Genomic DNA, 25,788 nt, shown 5'->3' with positions numbered 1-25,788 from the left:
ATATTTAATTTTTAATATTATTAAATTAATTAAAAAAATTATTAATAAATTAGTATCATTAGTGAACCTTAAAGTATTGATTAATAAAAATAATTTTTAATATGTTTAATTTAATAAATCATTGTGTGCATTTCTTCTATAACAATATCAACTAAAATCTTTTATGTTTTAGTAAAAGCTTAAAATTAATTGAACTAATTTAAAAAAAAATTATTTAATTGAACTGAAATGCCCTTCTAAAAAGATGGATTTCACTTGTTTTTGTTCTTATTATCAAAATCAAAATCACTTCAAGTTCATATTTATTTTTTTATACCCAATTCGGTGATCCATTGTTACTAAAGTCCATTTTACAAGTTTAGTAGCTACCATTTTCATTCATCAGGCTTGGCTTAGCCAGAGCCATTATCCAAGCCCTGCCAAGACCTATATCTATCAATGCCATGTGTTGATATGCTATTGATGCAGATGAAATCTGTAAATCTGTACCAAATAGTATCTGTATTATAGTGCGACCCATTCAATTATTCACTAATATTATTAATGCATAGTTAGTTAGATATCAATAATCCTTGGATAAGAAATAGTAATTGTAGTTAATTCAGATGAAATATATCTTTTTCAACATAAATGGTGGCCTCAATTTATTTGTGACAGGAGATTTTGCATAGATTGGTTTATTGGTTTGTGATATATTGTAGAAGATATTTATAGTAAAAAAATAATTATATTGTTATAACAAAGTTTAATTATTCTGCAGTAAAAAAATTAGATTATTCTCATATAAATAATTATTTTGTTAAGAAAAATATATAAAACAATATATATAAATATATATGACTTTTTTAGTAAAAAAAAAAACCCACCAAAAACATTTTATCATGTACAATGTACATATTTTTTTCCGAATTTAGTCAAAATCTTTATTCTTATATATATATATGCATGGTTTAGTGTCTTTTTAGTGTTCATAGAACATTTTTCTTTTTGTTATTCTAATGTGTGAACATTGTCAAAGAATTCACTCTAAAGACTACTTTTTAAAATGATTAATGAAAAGTTCTAAAAATTTGGAGGGGTAAAAACAAAAGCCATAGATCACATCTCACACTTATTATTATTATTATTATTATGCAAAATCTATTTGAAGAACACCATATACAGAAACATAGGACTAGGAAGCACCAACAAAACCAAAACTAACCCCATTTCCAAAATTCAAAAATTCATAACACTAATTCGAACTATACATAAAAAGGAAAGAGAATAAAGCAAATTAATATATCTCTCCATGGTGTGTTTTCCATATACCTTTAGAGGGAGTTTCATGTGTTATTCTTATAACTTTCTGTTTTCTTTCTTGTTTAGTTTTTCTTGTCACATTATTTCCTTCATTATTGCTATTTACCTTCATCACATCAGCTCTCACTATGTGATGATCTGAAGTCCCTTTTGAGGAGAGGACTAAATAGGACCCGGGGACGAACTTGTACGAACAATTCGACGACGATAATATGTAATCGACTCGAGTTCCATACTTGCATGTCCCTTGAACACCTGCATGGTATGAGAACACATGTTGACTTTTGTAAAGTTTAGAAGCTTAAGGGGTTCAACTTTGAAATTTCAAGGAATTTTTTGTGTTTACTTTGGCCTTTGGCAATCACAACGACCGATTCGCATTCTCCGGCGAAGTCCTTAGCATCTGTGTATTGTTTACTTTTGAGATATTTCATCACTTCAACCTTTGGTGTTGGCTTTCCCATCTCTTCATAGTACTGTATACAAAATAAACCAATTTTTTTAAATAGGATTTAGGATTTAGGTGAAACGGGACTAATATCTCACTTAACAATAATCTAACCCAAGAGAAAACCTCAAGAAAGACACTAAGACCTAATAGTTGATAGTAATTTTACATGTTTTTAGAAATTTGCTTAAAAATTTTCCTCAACATTTCACGTTTCTCTATTTTAGAAGTACATAAATTATCTTAAAATTCGTCTCCATATTTTCTAAGCAACTATGTTTTTTGTCCTCAACGTATCCATCGGCTTTGTCTTAGTCTACTAACCAAACCCTACCTTAACGCGAGAAAGCGAAAAGTTAAGAAATAAATCAAAGTTTTGGATAGACATACCTTAACAATATCTGTCCATCTTTCTTGGGAGTAATCTGATTCATCCAATGAATTAAGGCCTCCTGCTAAGATGTGAGGCTCATCATTAGATTGAATTATTGCATTTATCTGCTTCATCCTCCAATTCTCATCAAGATGATCAAGGTGAGTACAATAAAAATTGAGTTCACCTACTTGAGGTACATCAATAGTAGCCTTCAAAACATTCCTGCCGCCACGAAATTACCGTTCAAGACATCATTTATACGCCAAAAAATTAGGTGTCAACCAATGCAAAGGTTAAAAAGTACAAGAGTTTAGGCATTAAGATGAGGACCACACTAAAATTAAAAGGAAATAGAGTGGGGTGTCCACAAAGAGTACAAGGATTTAGGTCATATTTTCTATTTTCTTATCCCATCATTTTTTCATTGTTTAATAGATACTAGTAATGAGCAAGAAAGAAGAACTTTTAGTTGAAAGTAAGACAAAAATTTCTTGAATTTTGTTATGATGGAACTTGGCAATAATAGGAATAATATTCTATTCTATTCTGAGTTTCTGACTATCCTTTGAAACCAGACAAATTCTAAGTCTAAGTCCAGTTGTATCTTCAAATGGCAGCATTTCCTCAAAGATAATGACAAATTGTACCTAAAATTCATCCATATAAAATTCCTAGATACCATACTTTAAATTAATTTTTATTCAGCTTACAACCCAGTATTGTTGGCATTTGCTACTAGAATCTGAAGTTCTCTGAAAAGAAAATGCTGAAGGTTCTCTAGAGAGAAGAAAAAGAAAAAGAAAAAAGGAAAATATTATTTTGATTGATAAATAATGCATCAATACATTCCTTTACAAAATTGCCAAATGCAGTATAAAATAATAAAAAAGTATTAACTAGTAAGATTTATATTTTCAGAATTATAATATATGATACAAAATTTCAAAATTTCTATAAGTTTTACGCCATCATTTAATTATATATTTGTATTTGTAGAACTTTTTAATATATCGAACGGTTAAGTCAAATATTTTTTCTAATGCGGTAACATACAATTTTATTGTTGACACAATTTTAAACTACTATATTGTTATACACAAAAAGGAAAAAAAAAAAGTCATCATTAAGATTTCAATTATATTGTTGACACAATTTTAAAGATCATAGCAAAGAAAACATTTTTTTGTTAAATAATAACATATAAAAGTATATTAATTAACCTAAAATTTTGATTTCTATAAAACTACCAAACATTTTGCTAAAGCAACAAGCATTAAGAGGTAAAAATACAGGAGTATTAATATTTATAAAAATACTAAGCGTGCACAAAAAATCAATTATCACGTATTATTTTAGTTATTTTTAATATGTATCTTGTAATTTAACATATATTTTATGTATAACATGATTGTAATATTTATTATTTACTTTGATGTACTAAACTTGATAAGAAATAATGTCCAAAATTAAATTTAAGGAAAAGACAAATAGGTCATAGACTTTTTAATTCAAAGATAAATAAATTTCTGACTAATTGAAAATATAAAAACATCTCTCATCTTTTAAAACGTGAGATATCTAAGTTTTTCCGTCCAAAATATAGGAGAACAAATAAGTCCTAAATGTATCACATTTTGAAAAGTTAGAAGTTTTATATTTTCAATTATTCAAGGAGTTATTTGTCTTCGAGTTAAAATTCAGTACCTATTTGTCATTTTCTCTAAATTCACCAAAGCAAAATAAAAGGTCTAAAAAAGAAAACAAACCTAAAATCAGAGTGATCAAAGAGGTTGATGGAAGTCCAACGTTTAATGGGCCATTTGGATAAGATAGCATTTCCAAACTGAGGTGCCCAACTCTCTGCAAACACAAAGTGATCCATTCCCAATGCTTTGGCCAAATCTGAAAGTGGCTTCATCCCATTCTCTTCTTCTGCCTTCACTTCTTGCAAACCCAATATATCAGCACCTACCTCTTTCAGCACCTCCACCACCGTCTTCCTCTGCCACCCGTTTCGCGCCGCAATCTATCTTGCACACATACCAATACAACCATTCAATTGCATAACACTAAATATGTTACATAAATGCCACCATTTTCACAAAATTTAATAATGTACCAATATTTTAGGTGTCCAGGTTTGGTGTTTGGATTTTTAAATAGAAACAAAAACGAAGAGATAAAGATAGACAGATTTTTTTATCCGGACTTTTAAGAATTCCATGAAGCTTTGTATGGGCACAGAAAAAGTGTCTCACATTCTTATCTCTTAAGAAATCCAAACACAGCCTTAAGAACACAGTTTAATGTATGTTCTAGAAATATTCATACAACCGTTATATACTACAATTAGTTATCAAAATTTACTGTTAATATAAAATATATTAAAAAATATATATTTATAGTATTTTTTATGTTTATAACAACTTATGTCGATCTTTAACGTTAAAATTTTGCATAAAAAAACTTAGAAGGAGTGATTGTAAATTTGTAAATTCTCTTGGACACATGCAATAATTTGTCAGAGCTCACCACCACCTTCTCGTGCTCCGAGAAGCTCGGTTGGCGATTTCTCAGCATGGAGATCTCGTTATCCGGTAAATTAATCGAAACTCTTAGCTTCGATTTCGAAAAGTGGTGTTGTTGCTGTTGTTGATGCTTGTTGCTGATGCAGAGTGCTCTGTTTTCAGAACAGGGTATGTGATGATGAAGGGGAGAGTGAGAATGAGAACGCTTCAGAATGCTCCTCGGTTTCTCGTTCGTTGACTTTAGCCTCGAATTTTGGTCAAAGGGTCTTCGTTGTCTCGAAGCGACGCCGTTTTGGTCGTCAAAGTTCTGAGCTTTCTCTGTTCTCTGAGATGGAACCGCTGGCGCCATGGAAAACAGTGCGGCGTTGAAGGTTGCGATGCGAATTGGTTTTTCGTGTTTTTGAGTACCCATTTGGGCGTTTTGATCGGAAATGGTGGAAAGATTCGAGCTTGGGTCGTTTTGGGGTTTTGGGTTGTCGTTTTTGGGCTTCTTTGTGATGACTACTTTGCACCTTGAACTACGGCGGCGTAGTGGCCACCACCGGAGGAGGAAGAAGCGGCGGAGCTTGGTGTTGAGGAGCTTGAGCATGGTGGAGAAGTGGGTGGTGTTGGGATCATAAGATAATGTTCATTTTGTGTGGTGTTTGTAGTGAGAAGTTGTTGAAGCTGTTTTGTGTTTTTCAGTTCTGCCTTTTGTTTGTGTTTTTCATTCCATGGGTTTTTGTGATTGGAAGTGGGAAGAAGAAGAAGGAGAAGAAGAAGTGAGCTTACACTTTATTAGTAAATTTTCAGTTGGAATTTGAAAATAGTTTTATAGATGAAAGTTTCATTTTTTTTAAAGGAAACCTTTTGAAAAGGGCATTGCATTTTGGCAACTCATCCAAATTAATCTATTATTAGAGCAGATGATCTGAATGGGAGAATAGAAAATACAAAAAGTATAGGTAGAATAAAAATTTTAAATGATGTGAATAATGAATATGTTGGATGTTTAATTCAATAGGAATATAGTTAATTATGTTTATTATTTTTAATTAGATGGTTATTTCTTTTGATTCGATTTATTCATACACAATTGATAATAGTTGGATGTTCAATTCACTAAGTGTCCAAATGATTATCCTAATTCCTAATGTTAAAGTTTACGAGATAATTTGGAGTGAAGTGTTTTTTTACTTTATTGAATCAATTCTAAAATTCATTATTCACATTGTTTACAAAAGTCATTGTTTAACTAATAAAACCCAACATTATATTTGGACATTTAAAATTTTGGCTCCATAGGTAGACAACATATAATCTGAACAATGTAAATAATGGACTGAAAATTTGGCCCAATAAATTAAAAAAAAAAATAAACTCTACCCAAATTATCCAACAAATAAATTTCATTCAATAATTCAAAAATTTTAACCATTTATTATACCCTGACTTACTAAAACACCAATTTTTCTTTCAAATTCTCTGCCGTCGCCGTTATCGCTTGGTCGCCAACCAGCTCCATTGTCGTCGCTAGAATCCTTCTCACCACCGCTGGTTTATCAACAAAAATCTTGATCAGCGTTGTTCTCTTCCAGACCAAAAACAAACGCACCGCCGGACTCTGCTCGCCGCCGTCGTTTGCTTTTTCTTAAAGAGAAATCAAGGTGTTGCTATGCATTACAATTTTATTTGTCATATTGAAATTTAGAATTTAAAAACAATCACTTAATACAAGACTTACTTGAGGATTGCATCCCATAATCCAAAATTACATGAGCAATTTCTATAACCAAAGGAGTTACAAAAGGGGAAGGACATTCTTGGAATTGAATTGGTGCCATTTAGCTTCCTTTATTTTATTCTCAAAAGACTTCTCTTTTCTTTCAATTTCTATTCTCCAAAGGAAATCTACTGAAATAGAAATAGCTGTTAGGGACTACCAACTTTAGCTCAAAACAAAAGAGGAGTGAGAAAAGAAAAAAAGATGAGATGGAAAAAATGTCTATTGCCAATGTCATTTTCTCCAACCACTACAAAATAAAAATATAGAGGGTTAGCTTGGTTTAGATGTTGCTTACACATGCAAAGCTTACTACTAATATAATTTAAATATATAATTTGCATTGAAAATCCAATTGAGCAAACTGGAGGATTGTACAAATACAATGGAGACAAATGAAGCCACTTTTAGTTATTTGTATACCACCAACTGCTCTTAAAGCAGGTAATATCATTTTTATTTTTCCTAGTTTGACTATGATAAACTAACAAGCCAGTGGATAAAATGGAAAGAGCAAAGTGAAACAAGAGTTTAGTTTACATGATAAATTTATTATTAGTGAAAAATTTTAAATTTTTTATTTAATAAATATAAAATAAATATATTAAAAATTTAAACTTTTTATATTTCTAATATTTTTTTTAATTTATAATCTTAACATGTCATCTTAATAAGACACAAGATAAATAACTCCATATAATAATAGTAGTTATAATAATTAATGAGCCAACAACTCTTGGTCCTCATGGGCATGCAAGTGAGGTTATTCTTATTTGGAACTACATTTCACAAGAAAACCGCCGTTTCTATCTCCCATGAATCTACCATTATTACAATTTTACTAATAACCTAAAGCTAACTAAGGAGTATATATATGTATATATATATCATTGAACAATATGTGTGTTGACCATTATAGAGAAAAAAAATTTTAAGGTGTTTTTGTTTTAAATATGATTTTGTGTCAGATATTGCTCAGATTAAATGTTGCTCTGTGTTTTTTTTTTTGGCATTTATCATTTTATATTTTGATTATTACTAATTAATTAAATACTCAACTAATTGGATTTGAAGAATTGTGACAGCTTTTTAGTAATGATTTTTTTTGCAGTATCTTATTTTAGTTACATTTAATGTAATAGTCAAAATATTAAATTATGAGTATATACAAATTGATCTAATGAATATTAGATAAGATATTTTAGTCTTTAAATAAATTTTGTTTACTCTTAGAGAATTACTTTGTCAAATTAATTGATTTTTTTGTTATTTTTAATATATATATTGAATAAATAAATTCTTAATAAAATTTATTATAAAATAATTAAATGATTTAAAAAAATATTTTTATAAGACACATTAATTTCTTATAAAATAGAGTAGAGATCAATTTGTCTTACCGAAGTAATTCTTAAAGACAAATAAAAATTTATTGAAGAACAAAATATCTATTTTAAAAATATTTAAGGACTAATTTGAGTATTTACCATTAAAAAATACTAAAAAAAAAAACTCTTCCTATTGATGTGTGAAACCTTGTGTTCAGTGATAATTGAAAATCCTATTCAATCTGAGTTGGCGTGGGGACCTCATCACCTCAACCTTAGAAGTTTGGAATGGATCCAAACACCTTTGTATAGGCCAGTTCACCTTTCTGTGCCATACTGTTCTTATGTTCAATGTTTTTCCCCCTAATATGTATACTCCTATGACTTAGATTTTTCAGATTTGAAAATTATTCATGAAGATACAAAACATGGGATATAACATCTGCTAGAAGAAGATAAGCCTCTTGTGGTAAATAATTCTTCATACTAACCCTTATGGATACTCATTCTGTTTTATCATCTTAAACTATTTTTGAATTGGACAACAATATATGATACCTATTTTTGAACTGAATAAGCATGGTTCATACTAGGGATATGACAAGAGTGATCATTTGAAGTCCAACATTTTGGAATTCAATATGATTTTAGACGTTATTTTATGTTTGTTAATGTTCAATCCTATAAATTTTACATTTTAAATGTCTAGTATTATTCAAGGAGGAGTCTATTTGTATTGTTTCAAAATATTATTTTGATAGAGTTTAATTTTAATATATTGATAGTGTAAATTATTTTACACAATTATTTAATCATATTCATCCTTTTAAATGATTCTATAGAATCAATATAAAAAATTGTATTTTTGTTCACATATTATATAATTAAACACGTGTAAAATTATTTACATATTAGTATATCAAAATTAAATTCTATTACGATAAACTTATAAATTTTGTAGTAGTGAAAATAAAGTAAGAATCATCTATATATATATATATATATATATACACATTTTTGCAAATGAAATTTCATTATCTAGGTCCACAAATTTTTAAGAGAGCCATAATACGGTTTTGGAAGTGACATCTTCTAACAGAAAAATTGAATATTCAAATCCATTTTGAAGCAAAACTACACTATACACTTGACTAATACATGCATAAAGCTAATGAATAAAAGATATAGGGATTAAGGACATCTATTTCAAAATGTACCCTACACAACACAAGAGGCACTTTGGCACAGGAATATACATAATTTTCCACTATAATGTAGCACTACTCATCATGTAGTGTCATTTTCTATAGGGAAAGAAGCACAAGAATAAGATTTTTGGAAAGATAAAGACACAAGGAATGGCCTATTCATGATGTATATATATGGCCTCTTCACAATTTGAGTGATTCTAATCCCTAAATTGCACAAAAGTGAAGATGGTACCATAGAAAGTGAAAACCGACACCAATATGTTGACAAATATTGAAGTCAATGCATGATGATCATTGATTTTAATTAGAATAAACAAATATTAGGTAAGGCACCACATGTGTGTTGATATATAGAGTAATAATGTGGCCCTTGCACTGAATTTGGAAGGGAGATAGAAATTGAGATTGAAAAACAAAAACTAAAAAATAGAGATTATATTAAGTTTTTGTAATAATGTGGTTCTTGCAATGTATTTGGAGGGGAGATAAAGATTGATAAACTGAAATTAGGAGACGAAAAATAAAAAACATAGATTAAATTAAATTTTTGTATTGTGTTTGGTATAAAATATACCGAATTGAATTATGTTTTAGTAGTATGTTTAATTTAAAATAAATATGAAGATTAAGAGATAAATTTAAAATTTAGAAAATTAAATGAGGATTTTAAAAAAAATATTATTAAATTTTCAGTTTTCGTCTCAAAAAATTTTAATCTCTTAGATCTCTACTTTCTAAAAGTAATAAAGAGATTAAAATTTTGAGTCCCGAGACTAAAATTTTAATTTTACTCTCTAGTTACGAAATACAATATTAAATTTTAATTTTTTAATTTTTTAATTTTAGTCTCAATTTTTAAAAACAAACATTATCTTTGTAGATGATGAGTTAGTGTGTCTTGTGTCAAATGCATTGAGTTGGTATTATTAGAAGCTTACAAAGCAAAATTTTATTGAATTGACAAATTTCTTTATCCTTATCATTGTCACATTTTTAGACATTACAAGTACTTCTTTTAACCTAATCTCACTATTTCAGGATGTGAATGAGTCTAGTAGGTCCTTTTTTGCATGGTAAAATAATAATCATTCATTTATTCTACCCAATTTGTGGTCACTCACTATTCAATAATCAATATCAATAAATATGAAAACGATTGGAGGAGTCAATTGAAGCTTCTCTTCTATAAGTGTTTTCTTTTTTCACTCTTAATAATGACCATGATTATGAGTCTTGTAAAACTACCTAAGCAAGAGTTTAAAACGGTATTTTTATCAGAAATGTTTATTTAACTTCTGAATATATGTACACATTCGGTAAGGAGTATTTCATCCCTTGTTAATTAAATAAATATTAGTTTTTTATTTTTTATACTTTATATTAGCAGTCTAGATTTAAGATTTAAAAATTAAGATATAAAATTTAGAATTTATAGTTTAACATTTAGAATTTAGAATTTAGAGTGTTTTATTGTTTGTTTTTTTAATCTTTAATACGTTAATTTTAAAAAAATACTTCACTTTTTACTTTTATTTTAGAGTTCATTAACATTTGCAACAGATATTCAAAAGTATTTGACTAATCTAATTAAGTAATTATATATTGAAAATTGTTGGGGATCATAGTTTGGAAACCATAGATAATCATAATTTACTTTTTTTTAGCTTTTGTTTGAATTTATTAATTATTGTTGGAATTTTTGGTGACTAAATAGAAAAGAAAGAAAAAAGAGACAAAACCAAATTAATTGGCTAGGGTCATATCTAAATTTATTAGATGTTGAAGCTCACTCCATGGTTGGCTCCAATTCGAGTGAATGTCCGCGACAGAAGCAGCTGCTTTAGCCATACAATCTGCAACACTATTTGCAGTCCTCTGAATTAAAAGAATAGAGACTCTCCAATTCCAATTCATAACCTCCTGAATATGCTTTGCCAAATCCCATTCCGGAATATCCTTACTAAGCATTCTCTGGTTTACCAAGAAAAGAGCTTCTAAACAGTCTGTTTCACAAATAACCTCACGAAATCCACTCTCCCAAGCAAGAAGCAAACCTCTCCAAATTGCATACAATTCAGCAAAAAGAACACTGCACACTTCGACTTTTCCAGTGCAACCTTTCAACCAACATCCATCAGGTAAATATTATATGTAATAAGTATATAATTGTAAATATTATACATTTAAAATTATAAATATTAAATAACATAACATAACTTTACATTATTGTCTTCTCAGCATTATTCTTATATATTTTAGTGACTGGAACACAAAACTCATCATTTATTATTTCATTTACTACAATGGCTGATCTAAAAGGCTCTTCGTTCCAAAATAAATAAATAAATAAAATCACTATTTTTTATAGTGTTGATGATACATTATTATGGGAAGACAGGTAATTGAGCACCCCAAGTTGACAGCATTGATGAGCATATACATTGAAGATTTAAGAGAGTGCCATTAATGGCTATCACAGATACTATTATTTAGTTAGTTAGGCAGTTAGATGTGAACTACAATTTTACATTTTACTACTTTATCTGATTCTTGAATTTTCCTCTTAACTCTCTGATGATCGTGATTCTCAAATGGTATAAGAGAGTTTTAACTTTTAAGAACTCATTAAGTCACAACAAAAAGAATATATTTAATTACATAAAGAAGAAAAATAGCAATGAATTTTACAAGTCTTATTAGAGCAAATATTAACTGAAAAATAAATTAATTAAAAAACGTCGACAGCAGGGTTCGAACCTGCGCGGGCGAAGCCCAACAGATTTCAAGTCTGTCTCCTTAACCACTCGGACATATCGACTGTTGCTGAGTTTAACAACTTAAAATATTTATAAACTAATAAAGGTTTCAGCAAGGATAAATAATTATACACTAAATGAAAGAACAGTTTGATACTTTGATGATCAAATTGAAACATGTATTTAAGTTGGAAAAGAAGAATGTGTCTTTATCTACATAAGTTTAGAAATGTTTCATGATATTTTTGTACTCTTGACATTCAGAATCAGATTCCACAATCCACACCTTTAGCTACACATAACACATACCCCACATCACCACTATTGTTTTATCCGAAACACAATCCATGTTTCTTATGTGAAACATTTTATAAGATTGTGAGCAAAGTATAGTTGTTTGTATTGATTCAAGTGAAAATTTTCACGAACGAGTCCAAGTGTACTTTCCAACCAATTTTAACCTTAACCAAACATATCAATAACCCATTTTTCAAGAATATATGAAGAGTGGAGGACTATCTGAATCAAAAGAAACTGGAGCAGAGTTGGAAAACCCAACACGCCAGGCATGTAAAAATGCTTGAACAAACTGATCTGAGCCTTTGTCATATTGAAATTCATTGGAGACCGATTATATTTATAAATGTAAAAGCATAAAAAAGGGACTTTACATCTAACTGCCTCTATGGAGTTAGGGCAGTTCTTTCTTTCTCTATGCTGTTTTTTGTCTGTGTTTTTGGAAACAGGGAAACACATCATGTATGAACTATGAACTATGAACTGCTTGAAACTCAGAAGTCAGAACCAAATTAATAAATGGAGCAGGGACACGGAAAGCCATGATGATTAAATGAACTTAAAATGTCTGGCAAAACAGAGCTACGCCCTCGAATGTCCGGCAAATCTTGCATGAATCCTCCGTTGGATTGGGGTCCTACATGAAGGGCAATCCTTCATCCCTTGCTTCTCGTGGAGTTCGTTGCAGTCTTGACAAACAACCTGGTGTGCGCACGGCAGAAACACCACTGACATCTCGTCTGATAGGCACATGACACACTCCTGCTCTCGCCTCAAGCTTCCGGTAGACATTTTATCTCGATTGCTAACCATCGTTTGGGACGCATTAGATTTCTTGTTCTCCTTCACCGTAAGAGTATTTTTGCTGGTTCTGGAGAACTTGTCATTTTTACCATCAACACCCCTGCGAAGAGCTGCTATTTGTTCAGACTCGGATTTTATTTTTAACTCAATCAACTCTTTCTCAAGCCTTGCAATATCATCCACATATTTCTGCATATCATTAGCTGCCCTTTTTCTAATAGTATCCTCTTCAGATTTGATGTGCGCTTCGAGTTGTTGTCTTTCCTTTCTAATGGATGCTGCCTGTGCAAGGAGCTTTTCTTTCACAGCTCTCTCTTGTTCCAGTCTACCCTGTAAGGTTTACAACAATTATAGGCCAATCAAGTACCAAATATGAAAAATGAGAACAAGGATAACAAAAATCTTGCTATTTAAATAAGGTAATTGTCCGGTGGTTAGCACATCGTCTTTTCATGTCGAAGACACAGGTTTGATTCCCGTAAGGGATGGATACTCTTTCCCGGCCATTTACCGGGAACTGCAAGGTTACAAGGTTCCCAGGAAACAACCTTCCCTTTGTTTGTAAAGTAGGTCCTTCTTTTTATATAACTAATTAGAGTTGACATAAAACGGATCACCAAAGACATACCTGATGAATGATTCAATCCCCTCTCACCACTATTGTAACACATAAATTAAAAAGTAAAAAAATCTTACTTCAGTTTCAAGCATGATTGGATCAAATCATCAAATAAACCAAGAAACTTAAACTAACCCTACATTTCACATGGTAACAAATATGCCCCTTGAATTCAGAGCCACTCCAAAAGAATTCAGAACCCCTTGAACTCAATTTAATGGAAGATAACATTTTAAGGGGCCTAACAATGAAAATTACAGCTGAAGACTGAAGGAAAAACCTTCAGGTAGCATTAGCTTATAGCACCTCACCCATGTTTCTAGTACAAAACTATAAATTCCAAGCATCTATACATAAATTAAAAATTGATTAGTTTCATTGTGAAAAGGAGGTCAACATAAAGTATCCATGTCAGTTTAAGGAGCCTGTGCATTAATTCCGGTTTGGTGATAAGGTTAGTTAGATTGTCAGGCTAATAGATTTCATAACAAACCAAGCACAGTGAAATCAATGTAGACAAGATAGTAAATATGCTGCGTTTCTTACTCAAAGGCACATACCTCAATGTTGGCTAGAAGATTTTTCTCCTTGTGTAGCACTTGTAGTAGGTTAGATAAACTGTGCTTCTCTCCATCAAGCTCATCTCGAAGTAAACCATTTTGGCTCTCCCATGATTGAAGCTGTTTAAGAACAATCTGCTCTCTCTCAAGTGCTTGTCGATGGCTTGTCATCGACTTTAGAACCCACAACTTCGCATCATCCAATTCCTTCTTCAGCGAAGCGTTCTCTGCCTCTAGCTCAACTGCAGCAGAAGTAGCATGCTCAATTTGCTTTCTAGTATTCTCCATGGCATTCTCCATCTCAGAGATTCTCTTCACTGCATTCTCCTCCAAAAGTTTCTGATCTTTTTTATATAGGTCGGCTTCTTGCTTCTCCTTCCTAAGAGCTTTAAGCTCACTCTGCACTTTTCCGAGCCTCTCAGTAACTTGCATAACTTTTTGTTTTGTCCAGTTGTTCCAGCTTTGCATCCCAAACTGCAATTCTTGCACGCGAGCTATTAACATCAAAGTTAGTTCATCCTTTTCATCTCTTGGCACATACTTACCCAAAGACTCATCATAAGGAATACCGGCACAGAAATCAAGAATCTTTTGATTGTCAGTGGAACTAGGTTCAGACTTAGGCTTGGATGTAGTGTCTGACACTGTAGTAGAATTGACTACAGTAGAAGCAGATGTTGCATCCTTTGTAGGTAATGTTCCGGTGTTACCTCTTCCATTTGAAGTAGAGGAACTATTGGTCGAAACACAGCATGCTGCATCAGCTGAGTGAACTCCTTTTGTGCTTGTTGAATTTGAGGAACCACACTTCATTTGCTGATTAGGAATTTCAGATGGTTGCTTGATTCTTTTTTCAACAACCAAACTACTTACACTTGTAAGCTTCCCTGATTTAAAACCACCTTTTCCACAAGCCCTGTAAGCTTTCTCCATATGAAGGAACTTCTGCCTAAGTGCTACTATTTCTTTTCTGTTATGGCGCTTGGAACTAGACCCGGGTTTAGATTCCTTAGCAGGACCCACTGAAGTTCCTGTGGATTTCTCTGTAGTGACCAGCAAAGAAGCATTCCCCTTATGAAGCTTTCCCCCTTCTGAAACAAGAAGACTTTGACTGTTCGGGGTATTCTGGAAACTTCCGAACTTAGGTGCTTCAGACTTGTTCTGGTGACTATGGGGCAATTCCTTTGGGACAGTTGGCTCAATAATTATGTCAGATTCAGAGATTTGAACCTCTGGCTTTGACTGGGGAACAGAAGAACCAGAAGAGCTTTCCCCATTCTGAACAACACCACTCGGGCGATCTTCTGCTGAACAGGCTAGTGAGATGTTCAAGTCACACATCAACAAAAGCCACATTGCTTCGCCAGATGTTAAGGACGGTCTAACTTCGCGAAGTACACTGATCATCTCCAACATGGTGTAGTACAGCAAATGCTGAAAATTTTCAAACACGACATCCGAACCAGCAACATCTTTTCCCTTAAGAATATTCACTGTATCCTGTACAATATTTGAGACAGGGTCTCCTTCCTCTATGTATAAGGCTCTCCTTGAAATGGACATGTGAGCCACCTCTTCACCATATCCTAATTCAACAATCTGCTTGATTGCAGCATGAAAAACAGCTTGCAAATTAGACAACAGTAATTCCTCAAGCTGGTTTGCAATAGGATCATTCCAATCCACAAGCTCGTTCATACGCATTTCTGATTCTACTCTATACCAATCTGATACTACCTCAGATGGATTAGTACCATTTAAGCTTTGTGGAAGCTCCGACGGTAATTCATACCGAGGGAACTCAATCAAAGATGTGGGGGCACTGGCAACAGCTACGGAAGGATGAACCGATTTTCGCTTGTTCTTACACCCTTGATCCTGCTTATTCTCACCACTGGAATCAACCGCTTTATCCATTTCACTAACAACTAGATTAAACCCCGCAGAATCCTTATCTGCCTAACAATCCTCTATCTACAAATAGGAGCCACATGTCAAATTTGAAAAGCTATGAACCCAAAAAGGTTGAAGAAACTGATTGTGGGGTTCGAGGGAATCCAAAAAGAAAATAGGAACACAGTAAAATTGGGAGAACAAGCACAGAGGACTAACGCCAATAACAATAGAACCACTTCAATCAGCATCAGACCATTTAAAAAAAAAAGATTAAAGTTAAGTAAACATATAAAAAAAGAACCCAAAGAGAAATCATACCTTTGCTAAGAACTGAAGAGTTGAACCCAAAATGAGAAATCTCCTGCATCAAAAACTCAAAAGTCAGAAGAAAAGAAACAAAAATAATTAAAAAAGAGCTTGTTAGAACTAACACACATAAAAACAAACACCTTCTGAGCAATGCTTACATCAAAGCCAACACAGAATGCAAGCATGAAAGACAAGTGTAACCACATGCCAATAGAACACTGACACAACATTTCCCAGAAAAAAACAAAATAAAATTAACCGATTCAAGAATCAAAGAGAAAAATCACTGAATTACTTTCTTTTATATAACAAAAGTTAAAAAAATAAAAAAATCATCAAAATGAAAACGAGTTAACGCCCCCCACATTGAGGAGAAAATCACAGAAAAGGTCAAAACCTTTAATTTGAAGATTCATACGAAAAGGAACCAAAAATAACAACAAAATCGTACCCTGAAACAGCAAACAATGTTTGCATCCGTCACAGCTATGAAAACGTTGATACCCAAATAATAATAATAATAATAATAATAATAATAATAATAATAATAATGAAAGATGGGTTCTTTCTTGCTGGGTGATTCTTGTTCTGGTGGTTGAAGGAATCAGAGTGGCGAGTTTTGGTTTTCTCAGTTTGCGTTTTTGTGTTGTGGTGTCTGCTACTCACTCACTCACTCACACACTCTCTTTGGGTTTTGGGTTTTGGAGTGGCAAATGAAAGGTCCACTCTGCATTTATATATATAAACTTGTAAATATTTAATAGTATAATCAAATATGAATGAACGATTAATTTATTTATGTAAATAACGAATAAGTAATAAAAAAATATCTAATACTTTCTCGTCAAAATAAATGATATAATATTAATTACTATTAAATATCATGGAGCAGTGAAAAAAAAAAAGAAATTAAAAGGTATTCTAATATTAATTTTTTCCCTTACTAGGATTTTGACTTATTAATAGCATAAATAATTTCATATTATAATTCAATCAAGTTTATTATTTTAAGAATAATATTATATATCCAACTCTTTTTATTAATTAATCAAATCTAATTAAATTGATATTTTTTATAAAAATCAGTTATGACTAATATTATTTCTAATTTTATTATTTAATTTAATTAAATTAGATTCATACAAAATTTTGGATAAATAACATTACTCTTATTTTAAATAAATATTTAAGTCTATAAGAAAATAATACTTTTACTAACATAAAATATTTTCATAAAATAAAAATAAAAGTTTAATTATTCTTTTAGTCTTTACGAATTTACTAAATTTTAAATTAATTTTTTATCGTTCAAAAAGATTGTAATTAAATTTTTGTATTAAATAAAAAATTGTGATTAGATCAATATTAATTTTTTCAAAAAATAATGCAATAATTCTAAAATATTAAATATTCTTAACATAAAATAATTTGCAAAAATCTAAGTAACAATTATTATCTGATATAAAAATCTAATTATTAATTTTTAAATTATAAAAATTTGACTAAAAATTTAATAAAATTATAAGAACCTAATGAATAATAAAACTTGAATTAAATCATACTAATAGTCCGTTTTTCTTTTTTTTTTCTTTTGTATAATAAAATGCAATAGTACACTTATTTTGGAAGGAATAGTGTTAAGGAAATTAATCATGTTATATATATACAAAAAATTATCTATTCATTTATATAAAATATACAATTTATATTAAAAATTAATTAAATATTTTTTTATGATACTATTTAATAATTTATTATTAATTAATAAATTACTATATACAAAAAATAAAATTAAAATTTTTAATATTTATTTAAATAAATTAAAAATTAATTATTAGATTAACTTAAATTAATTATATATTTTTTTTGGTGACTGAAATTATATATATATATATATATATATATATATATATATATATATATATATATATATATATATATATATTAGGAATGATTTAGTATTTTTTTTTTTAACTCACTTAGCAATTTTAGAAGGTAAGAGGGTATGTAGAGTGTAGTGCGGCTATTGGGCAACGGTCATTGGTTTAGGCTTTAGCTACCACTCTATGAATAAGTCATACATATAAACCTACTTATATCTTTTAAGTAAAAAAAATTGATAAAAGTAATAAAATAAGAGTTAATTTTTTTAAAATTAAAATAATAGAATATATATTTTATAAAAATTATAAAATTAATAATAATTAATTTTTTATTTTAAAATATCTAAATTGCACATAAACCATATTTTTTTGGCATTTATAGTTTTATATAGCCACCTTAGCTAGGTGGGAATTCCATTCACCAACCCCAATTTCTTTGATACTACCACAACCAATTTCCATGCCAATGTATGGAAAGATTATTGAGATTTGACTCCTGCAAAAGATAGGAAAGTATAAAAATGACAAGTTAGATAAGTACATTTAATTAATTAAGAATTTTTATTGTATGTAATATAAGATTTTCTAAATGATGTATTTTTTTTCTTTGTTATATGTTTTTATCTTTTTATGTATTTTAGAGGAGTCGAATACAAATTATTTGGTAACAATAAAACATCGTGTATAAAAAAGAAGTAATATTATACAATATCAAATTATTTCCAAATTTTATAAAATTTTAGACATTTAATTTATTATAAAATGTCTTAATTAATAAAATTTACAATACGTACAATTTATGCAAAAGTATAACCATATAAATATGCCAAAATTACCCCATATATATATGATATATAACAGTCCCGTTTTTTTTTTAATTAATTCAACATTGACCAAAATTATGTTTTCCTGTTTTGTTGCTAACCTGAAATTCAAGGTGGGTTGGTAACTGCAACATAAAAATCCAAATCGCGTGTGTGAATATCTAAGCTTAAAAAGAAAGATTATTGATATGATACACTCAAAATAAATAAATAAATAAATAACAATGTCTCAGTGCATTGTATTCAGCATTGAACCTTAAAATAAATTGCCAATTTTTCAACGTTATATTCCTCTTATTATGTCCTGAAAATTAAAACCTCATTAGTATTTCTTTATGTGCCAACACTTATAATTTAATTTAACTTTAATATAGTGTTAGGAGAAATATTATCTTTATATACCAATTACCATTCAATCATATTTCTCACAAACTAAAAAATATTTTTTAGGAAAGTTATCAATTTATTTTTTTTTATAATGATTGCAATTATGTGTTAGTTTTTCTTTTCTCTAATTTTTTTTTATTTTATTCTGATATCCCCTCGATTTCAAACACACCATCAACAGCTGAAAAGTTTATTCTGAATAAACATAATTAGACTATTAAGAAAACACACTTGAATTGAGATTAAAAGTACCCCTACTTATATTAGGCTTATATAACATCTAATGTTACAATGATTGGTTGGTGCATCACATAATCTCAAGCATACATGTTATAAACAAAATGCAAGATCTAGGTATAGTTACTAGGAACCCAAAATGGAAGCAGCCAAGCAGGCAACAAAGATAGGAATATTCCTTTTGCAAAGTTGGTGTTGATAACACTATAGAGACTAGTAGAGAGTACAGAGGAAGAAGCTCCTCTTAAATAAGCTTTGAAAGTTCGAAATCGGTCTTGAACATACAATAATTTATTAGTTAATAATAAATTCTTAAATAGAATTTCGATTCACAATAAATTAATCTTTAATTTGTCAACAAGAATAAAAATAGGCTGAATTAAGCCGAACTTTGTTTTTAACGAATTTAGCACATGTTATAAATAGATGACTTTAGCCTGGACCTATTATCTTTTATAGCCTTTTTTTTTAAACAAACTCGAGTTTTGTCTATTTAAAATCTGACAAGCTCGCGAGCCTATTTAAAAAGTCTATTTCATGAATTAAAACTAAAAAAAATACACTTAAAATATAAATGGACATTAAATGCATTCTAAAATTTATAATTCATAATTTGTAAACAATAATTCATTTATATATTAATAATTAATTACATATTATAATCATATTTACGATCTACAATTTTTTTTAACAAAAAAAACTACAATCTTAACTAGTCGTGATTATTGATTTTTTTTGTGTTGTGTTTAATATAAATAAAATTAAAAATAATTTATTTTTACAAAAAAAATTTGACGAATTGTGGCAATGAGTTTTGTAGACTTTTTTAAGTCTAACATTCTTAACTAATAGGCTTTTCAAAAAATCCAAAAATAACCTATTTAATAAAACGAGTCGAACTTAAATTTGAGGGCTCATGTTTATCACATCACATCTCACCATGGCATTCCGCTGAATAAGATCAATGCTAGTCTTTCATCTCCACTTAAGATTTTCTGGATTTTGCTAACCAAATTCTTGCCCAAGCAATGAGCACCTATATTTACATCACTAATCAAATTAACGGCTTTCAAGCAATTAATTTCGCAAACAACTTTTCTATGACCAGCCTCCCAGGATAATAATAATCACTGCTAGATCGCAAATAACTCACATATGAGTAACTCGTTTAAAGGAGAGTTTTCATGCAACCTCTTAATAAAAAAACCATCCAAATATTTAATAACACATCAAAATTCTGTCTCATTATTATCATAAAAAATTTGCATCATAATTTACCTTAACCAAATCTTTAGAAGAAGTGACCCATCTAAGTAAAGCTGATGAAGTGAGCAATATAAAGTAGCTTTTTTAAAAAAAATATTACAAATTTCATTATTTAAAGTATAGATAAGTATCATCGCTTTATCAACAAACTAGGCTTCATTGAAATTGAACACATTATTATTCTCATCCCTTTAAATTCACTTATCCACTAAATGCAAGTAAAAAATAAGAACACATTGGTACTCTAAAATTTATTAATCCAAAAAACTAGATCCAAGTGCTGCAGATCAAAATTTAATTTCTTCTAAATGTTTTTGGCCTTTTGTCAGTTCCTAAAGTAATGCAGAACGATTTTCAACGCAGACTAACACCTCATGCATAGATTGGAGGTTGCAAGGTTTCTCTTAAATCTAAATTTAGTAGTTAAACCACACTATGAAGACGAAGCCAATTTTCATGCTTATCGCAATTGAACTTGCAATTATTTAACCACTTGTATCCAATGCTAGATGACTATGAATTTAAAGTTAAAGAAGCCCATCTCCAGCCCATCAAATATTTAAAATTGGGGGTTATTCAATCCATATAGAATATCTAGAATTGAGAGTTGTCCAATATACTGAATAAAAAAAAAAATTAAAGGCATCAAGGCTCTACTTAAAGTTCTAAGGTAGTGGGTAACAACATCAGCCAAATTTTACGTATCATCTTTCCAGAGGTTGCTAATACAAAGTTCCATATTCGACATATGCGCACAATTTGGTTTCTCTGCTATAGTACTATCTCCTCTTGAGTTGTCAACCAAAAAGACGGTTGGAATAGGCCAATATTTAAAGTGTGAAATTCCTTCGTCATATTAGATGAAAAAAATTGATTTTGGTTCTTATTGTATTTTGCTTGCAAAAGTGACCCTCAAAATTTGTATGAATGAATGGTGAAGTTAGACTAAATTTTAGAAAGAGACAAAAATTAATTTTGTAATATAAAAAAAATTAAACTAAATATTTTAAGAGAATTAAATTAAAATTTTTATATATTTTATAAAGAAAAATAAAAATTTAGGAGCCATTGCTTCCCTTGTCTGACATGAGATTCTGTTTTTTGTCTGGGTAATATAAAATTTGTCAATCTAACTTGCCTAAAAGAGATAAATTAGTTCAAATTGGATCTCTAATTCCCAAATCTTTCGAATTTTGGGACTCACCACAATTTTTCAATTGGTAAGGTTCATGCGCCTCCAGTATATTTTACCTTCTCCAGTTTTTTTAACACTTGAGAAAATGAAATGTAATCTCTCACCTTTAATCTTATAAAGGGTTATATTTAACATTGTACACCATTTAATTTTTTTCACCGGAGAGGATCCACTCCCCATTAAAAATATCTTGTTCGTTGATCAAACAAACAAAAAATTTGTATTTTAATAGGTTTTTCTAAAAATATTGACTTCTGCACAGCCTTCATAACTGAGTTCTGGAAAGTGTGTATTGGTTTGGAGACGGCAAAGACGCTGGATTTTTCAAAAGTGTGGGTGGAATGCGATTCAAAAGCCGTGGTGGAGAGCATTTTGAGTCACAATGAGAATACGGGTTCGGGCTCAGCGCTATATCATAGAATAAGGAGACTAGAAAATTAGATTCATACATATCTATTGAAAAGCGAATAGATGTGCGGATTGTCTTGCACTCTTGCTACCCATAGCCTCGAACAGAACTGGGAGATTAGGCTGCGTTTGTTTCTGATAACAGGACAAGACATTAATAACAGAATAGGACAAGACACTGATGGATAGAGATACAAAATTTTGTGTTCTCGTATTCTGTTTAGTGATAAACTAGAACAAATTATGAAAATTTAATTTATTCTAATTTTTTTTCATTCAAAAATTTTGAGATGAATAATATAATAATAAAAAATATAATTATGAAAAATTAACAAAAATAATGAAAAAAGAATGAAAAATAAGTTGTATCCCATATTAGTGTCCATGTGTCCTTTCTGTCAGGATGGATACAAAATACATTAATTCAGTGTCTCTGGACACATTGTCTTTGTCCATGTCTCTTCTGCCAAACATAATTTCATGTCTATGTGTTCATGTCTCACAGTGTCATGTCTCTGTAAACAAATACAGCCTTAGATACTAAAACTCACCTCCATCCTTACTTTTTTTTTTTTGGTCAAGCATATTGGACAACCTCAATCATAGACATTAAGCCCATGCTTCACACACCTATACAACAAACTGACACACTGACACACACTACCATGAGTATTATGGGTTTTTAAACAACATCCAACTTCAGCTGGAATTTGAATCTGGTGTACCTCCTAACAAGACAAACATAATTGCCACTAAACCAAACCTTGCGGTGCACCTCCACCCTTACTTAATTTCATAGTTGTTGATGATGTATTTAGATTTAGAGCTCCTATGCCTCATAATATAACCTTTTTAGATAATTATTTTGATTGTATTAATATTTTTGGTTGTTTATTATATAATTAATATAAAAATAGTTAAAATTTGCTGCATTACATAACTAAACGTGTGTTTAAAACTATTTTATTTGGATAATTTATTAAAATTAAATTTTAAAATATTACAGAAAAAAACATATTAATTATTAGAATATGGTTTTCATTCTTATTATCCCGCACACTGGTGAATTAGATAACTTATTAGTGGGGAGAGGTATTGAGAAGCCAAGAAAATTTTGGGTGAATCTGTTCCTCTGAATGAATGACGGGAGCTCAAGAAAACTCTCACTCCAAAACCCCATCTACTTCCACTAAGGTATAATTTTTTTTTTATCTCCCCCTCTCAATTTCTCTTATTAGTTTCCGATACTCATTCTCTAATTTCTTAGGGTTTTATGTTTCGCTCTCCTGCGATACCCAAAATTTCAAACTCTCACTGATGATTCATTTTATTTCCCTTCAGTTTGCATGGATTCAAAGTGAAAAATTGCATTTCTTTTCATCAATGTTGTTAATTGTTCTTGTGAGTGATTCATGTGTGTGTGATCAATATGGGTATGAATCTGCCTTTTTCTTTTTTCCTTTTTTTTGGCTGAATTTTGCTGATGAATATGCTGTTTTGAATGTGCTTATAATAGGATAGAAAATTAATGAGGAACAAATTGTTTGATATAATTACATTCCGCTGAATTTGAATGAGCAATAGATATAGATTGTTCTGCTGCTGTTTCATATGGGTAGTTAGTTCATACCAGAATTTTTTTTAACCAAAAGAAAAGCAGCTTTTGTCATAGAAATATAGGTTGATAGCATAGATTGAAAATTGATATGAAATAGTGCATATTTGTAAGGCTGAAATACCGATTGATTTTGTGAAAGAAAAATTAAAAACAATCAAAATCTGTTTATTTTTTATGTTTTCACTTTCACTTTACAATAATTTTGAAAACAAAAAATAATACTAGAAGTGAAAACAAGAAAGGAAAACAGAAACTGGATTCTTAACTTATGGATGAAGTATATTGTTTGTCCTAACGTGATTTTTGTCAAAACTACCCATCACATTTAATTTCATTCAATTTTGTTCCTAACGTGATTTTTGTCAAAACTACCCCAAGAAGTTTTCAATTTTATCCCTAATGTTTTACATGTAATTGACGTCTAATGGTAATTGACACAAATAAAAAACGTTTGGAACAAAATTGAATGGAACTAAACATTAGGGGTATTTTTGAAAAAAATCACATACGTTAGTGACAAAACACATACTTTACCCCTTAAAACTTATTAATGGATGTTAATCATGGAATTGAAATGATTGATGATTTTAAACTGTTGGCAAATTTTTATGACAGAGATCAGGATCAAGCCTTGGTTCAGTTGATGAGTATGCTGCACAATGCAAGAATTGCATGAAATGGAGAGTGATTGATACTCAGGAAGAGTTTGAGGAGATTCGAAGCAAATTCATTGATGAACCATTTTATTGCAGTAAAAGGGGCAAGTCCTGTGATGACCCTGCTGATTTGGAATATGATTCAACTCGGACATGGGTCATGGACAAGCCTAACCTCCCTAAGGCTCCAGAAGGTTTCAGGAGAACCTTGGTGCTGAGAAAAGATTACTCTAAGTTGGATGCTTACTACATCACTCCCACAGGGAAAAAGCTAAGAACCCGCAATGAAATTGCCGGGTATCTGAAAGATCATCCGGAACACAAAGGCGTGTCTGTTACAGATTTTGATTTTTCATCCCCAAAGGTAATGCAAGACACCGTCCCGGAGTATTTTGAGCAGAAGGATTCAGCTACCAAAAGGCCTAAGGTGGTAGTCAAAGATGAAGCTTGAGAAATATCATGCTAGTTTGCATGCTGTAATAGATGGTGATTATGGTTTTTTTGATGTTATTGTAACTTTTTTGGTGACAGCATTTCAATATATTAGGATTAACCAACACCAGTAGTGCACATAGACAACTTATGATTTGTCTCGCTTATTTTTATTATTAAAAAAAAGGGGTTTAATTACTCTGTTGGTCTCTATAATTTTGCGAAATTTTCAATTAGCTTTCTATACTTTTTTTCCTTTTAATTGGGTTTTTAAAGCAATTTTTTTTCAATTAGGTCCTTCTTAACCGTAATTGATTTAATTTTATAGGGACTCAACTAAAAAATAATTGGTGCAGGGATCCAAATAAAAGGAAAAAAAAGTGTAGAGACCTAATTAAAAAAAAAATTTAGTGCAAAGACTTAAAAGAAAAAGATAATACAGGGACTTAATTAAAAATTTTACAAAATTTTAAGGATCAATAACACACTTAAGAACAGGAATCTAACTCTATTAAAAGGCTTGTAAGGTGAGATAGGTTAAATAATAATCATATATCTTTCTCAGGTATTAATGCAGAACATGTTTTGGTTCTGATTCTACTTTGAGAGCTAACTTAAGGGAGAGTAATACACAAGTGTAGAAGGTTACATTACAAAATTGAACAAAATGAAATGTTAGGAATATT

General features: G+C 30.2%; 3 protein-coding genes and 1 non-coding gene across 6 annotated transcripts; 1 reads left to right on the top strand and 3 right to left on the bottom strand.

Annotated features, from left to right (window-relative positions):
• Positions 1-1,094: 1,094 nt before the first annotated feature.
• Positions 1,095-5,566, bottom strand: LOC112755340 (uncharacterized). Of its 2 annotated transcripts, none has more exons than XM_025803379.3 (5): positions 4,665-5,566; positions 3,893-4,152; positions 2,141-2,348; positions 1,649-1,778; positions 1,095-1,557 (listed from the first exon to the last, which is right to left on the bottom strand). In XM_025803379.3, exons 1-5 carry the CDS (start codon positions 5,241-5,243, stop codon positions 1,277-1,279), a joined length of 1,458 nt encoding a protein of 485 aa, XP_025659164.1. In that variant the 5' UTR covers positions 5,244-5,566; the 3' UTR covers positions 1,095-1,276. The 2 variants fall into 2 exon arrangements, with proteins under 2 accessions (XP_025659164.1, XP_025659155.1); XM_025803370.3 differs by having other exon boundaries at positions 4,659-5,438.
• A 6,125-nt stretch (positions 5,567-11,691) lies between these two features.
• Positions 11,692-11,773, bottom strand: TRNAS-UGA (transfer RNA serine (anticodon UGA)). The gene has a single exon. It is a non-coding gene; the product is annotated as a tRNA-Ser (tRNA).
• A 518-nt stretch (positions 11,774-12,291) lies between these two features.
• LOC112755333 (putative E3 ubiquitin-protein ligase RF4) lies at positions 12,292-16,907 on the bottom strand. Of its 2 annotated transcripts, XM_025803358.3 has the most exons (4): positions 16,648-16,907; positions 16,206-16,248; positions 13,992-15,965; positions 12,292-13,142 (listed from the first exon to the last, which is right to left on the bottom strand). In XM_025803358.3, exons 3-4 carry the CDS (start codon positions 15,906-15,908, stop codon positions 12,591-12,593), a joined length of 2,469 nt encoding a protein of 822 aa, XP_025659143.1. In that variant the 5' UTR covers positions 15,909-15,965; positions 16,206-16,248; positions 16,648-16,907; the 3' UTR covers positions 12,292-12,590. The 2 variants fall into 2 exon arrangements, with proteins under 2 accessions (XP_025659143.1, XP_072077686.1); XM_072221585.1 differs by lacking the exons at positions 16,206-16,248; positions 16,648-16,907 and having other exon boundaries at positions 13,992-16,098.
• Positions 16,908-23,181: 6,274 nt separating this feature from the next.
• LOC112755329 (methyl-CpG-binding domain-containing protein 4) lies at positions 23,182-25,300 on the top strand. The gene is made up of 2 exons (XM_025803344.2): positions 23,182-23,590; positions 24,630-25,300. Exons 1-2 carry the CDS (start codon positions 23,537-23,539, stop codon positions 25,119-25,121), a joined length of 546 nt encoding a protein of 181 aa, XP_025659129.1. The 5' UTR covers positions 23,182-23,536; the 3' UTR covers positions 25,122-25,300.
• Positions 25,301-25,788: the final 488 nt, after the last annotated feature.

This window comes from Arachis hypogaea, chromosome 2, assembly GCF_003086295.3.
Source record: "Arachis hypogaea cultivar Tifrunner chromosome 2, arahy.Tifrunner.gnm2.J5K5, whole genome shotgun sequence".
Taxonomy (NCBI): Eukaryota; Viridiplantae; Streptophyta; class Magnoliopsida; order Fabales; family Fabaceae; genus Arachis; species Arachis hypogaea.
This window is presented reverse-complemented; position numbering and strand designations above follow the sequence as displayed.

Excerpts from the sequence above, each read along its gene's own strand:
- LOC112755329 (XM_025803344.2), top strand. The coding sequence starts at position 23,537 with ATGACGGGAGCTCAAGAAAACTCTCACTCCAAAACCCCATCTACTTCC. Across the intron at positions 23,591-24,629 it reads CCCCATCTACTTCCACTAAG|AGATCAGGATCAAGCCTTGG; the intron begins GTATAATTTTTT and ends TTTTTATGACAG.
- LOC112755333 (XM_025803358.3), bottom strand. The coding sequence starts at position 15,908 with ATGGATAAAGCGGTTGATTCCAGTGGTGAGAATAAGCAGGATCAAGGG. Across the intron at positions 13,143-13,991 it reads ATCTTCTAGCCAACATTGAG|GGTAGACTGGAACAAGAGAG; the intron begins GTATGTGCCTTT and ends TAAACCTTACAG.
- LOC112755340 (XM_025803370.3), bottom strand. The coding sequence starts at position 5,243 with ATGCTCAAGCTCCTCAACACCAAGCTCCGCCGCTTCTTCCTCCTCCGG. Across the intron at positions 4,153-4,658 it reads CGGAGCACGAGAAGGTGGTG|ATTGCGGCGCGAAACGGGTG; the intron begins GTGAGCTCTGAC and ends TGTGCAAGATAG. Across the intron at positions 2,349-3,892 it reads TTTGATCACTCTGATTTTAG|GAATGTTTTGAAGGCTACTA; the intron begins GTTTGTTTTCTT and ends TCGTGGCGGCAG.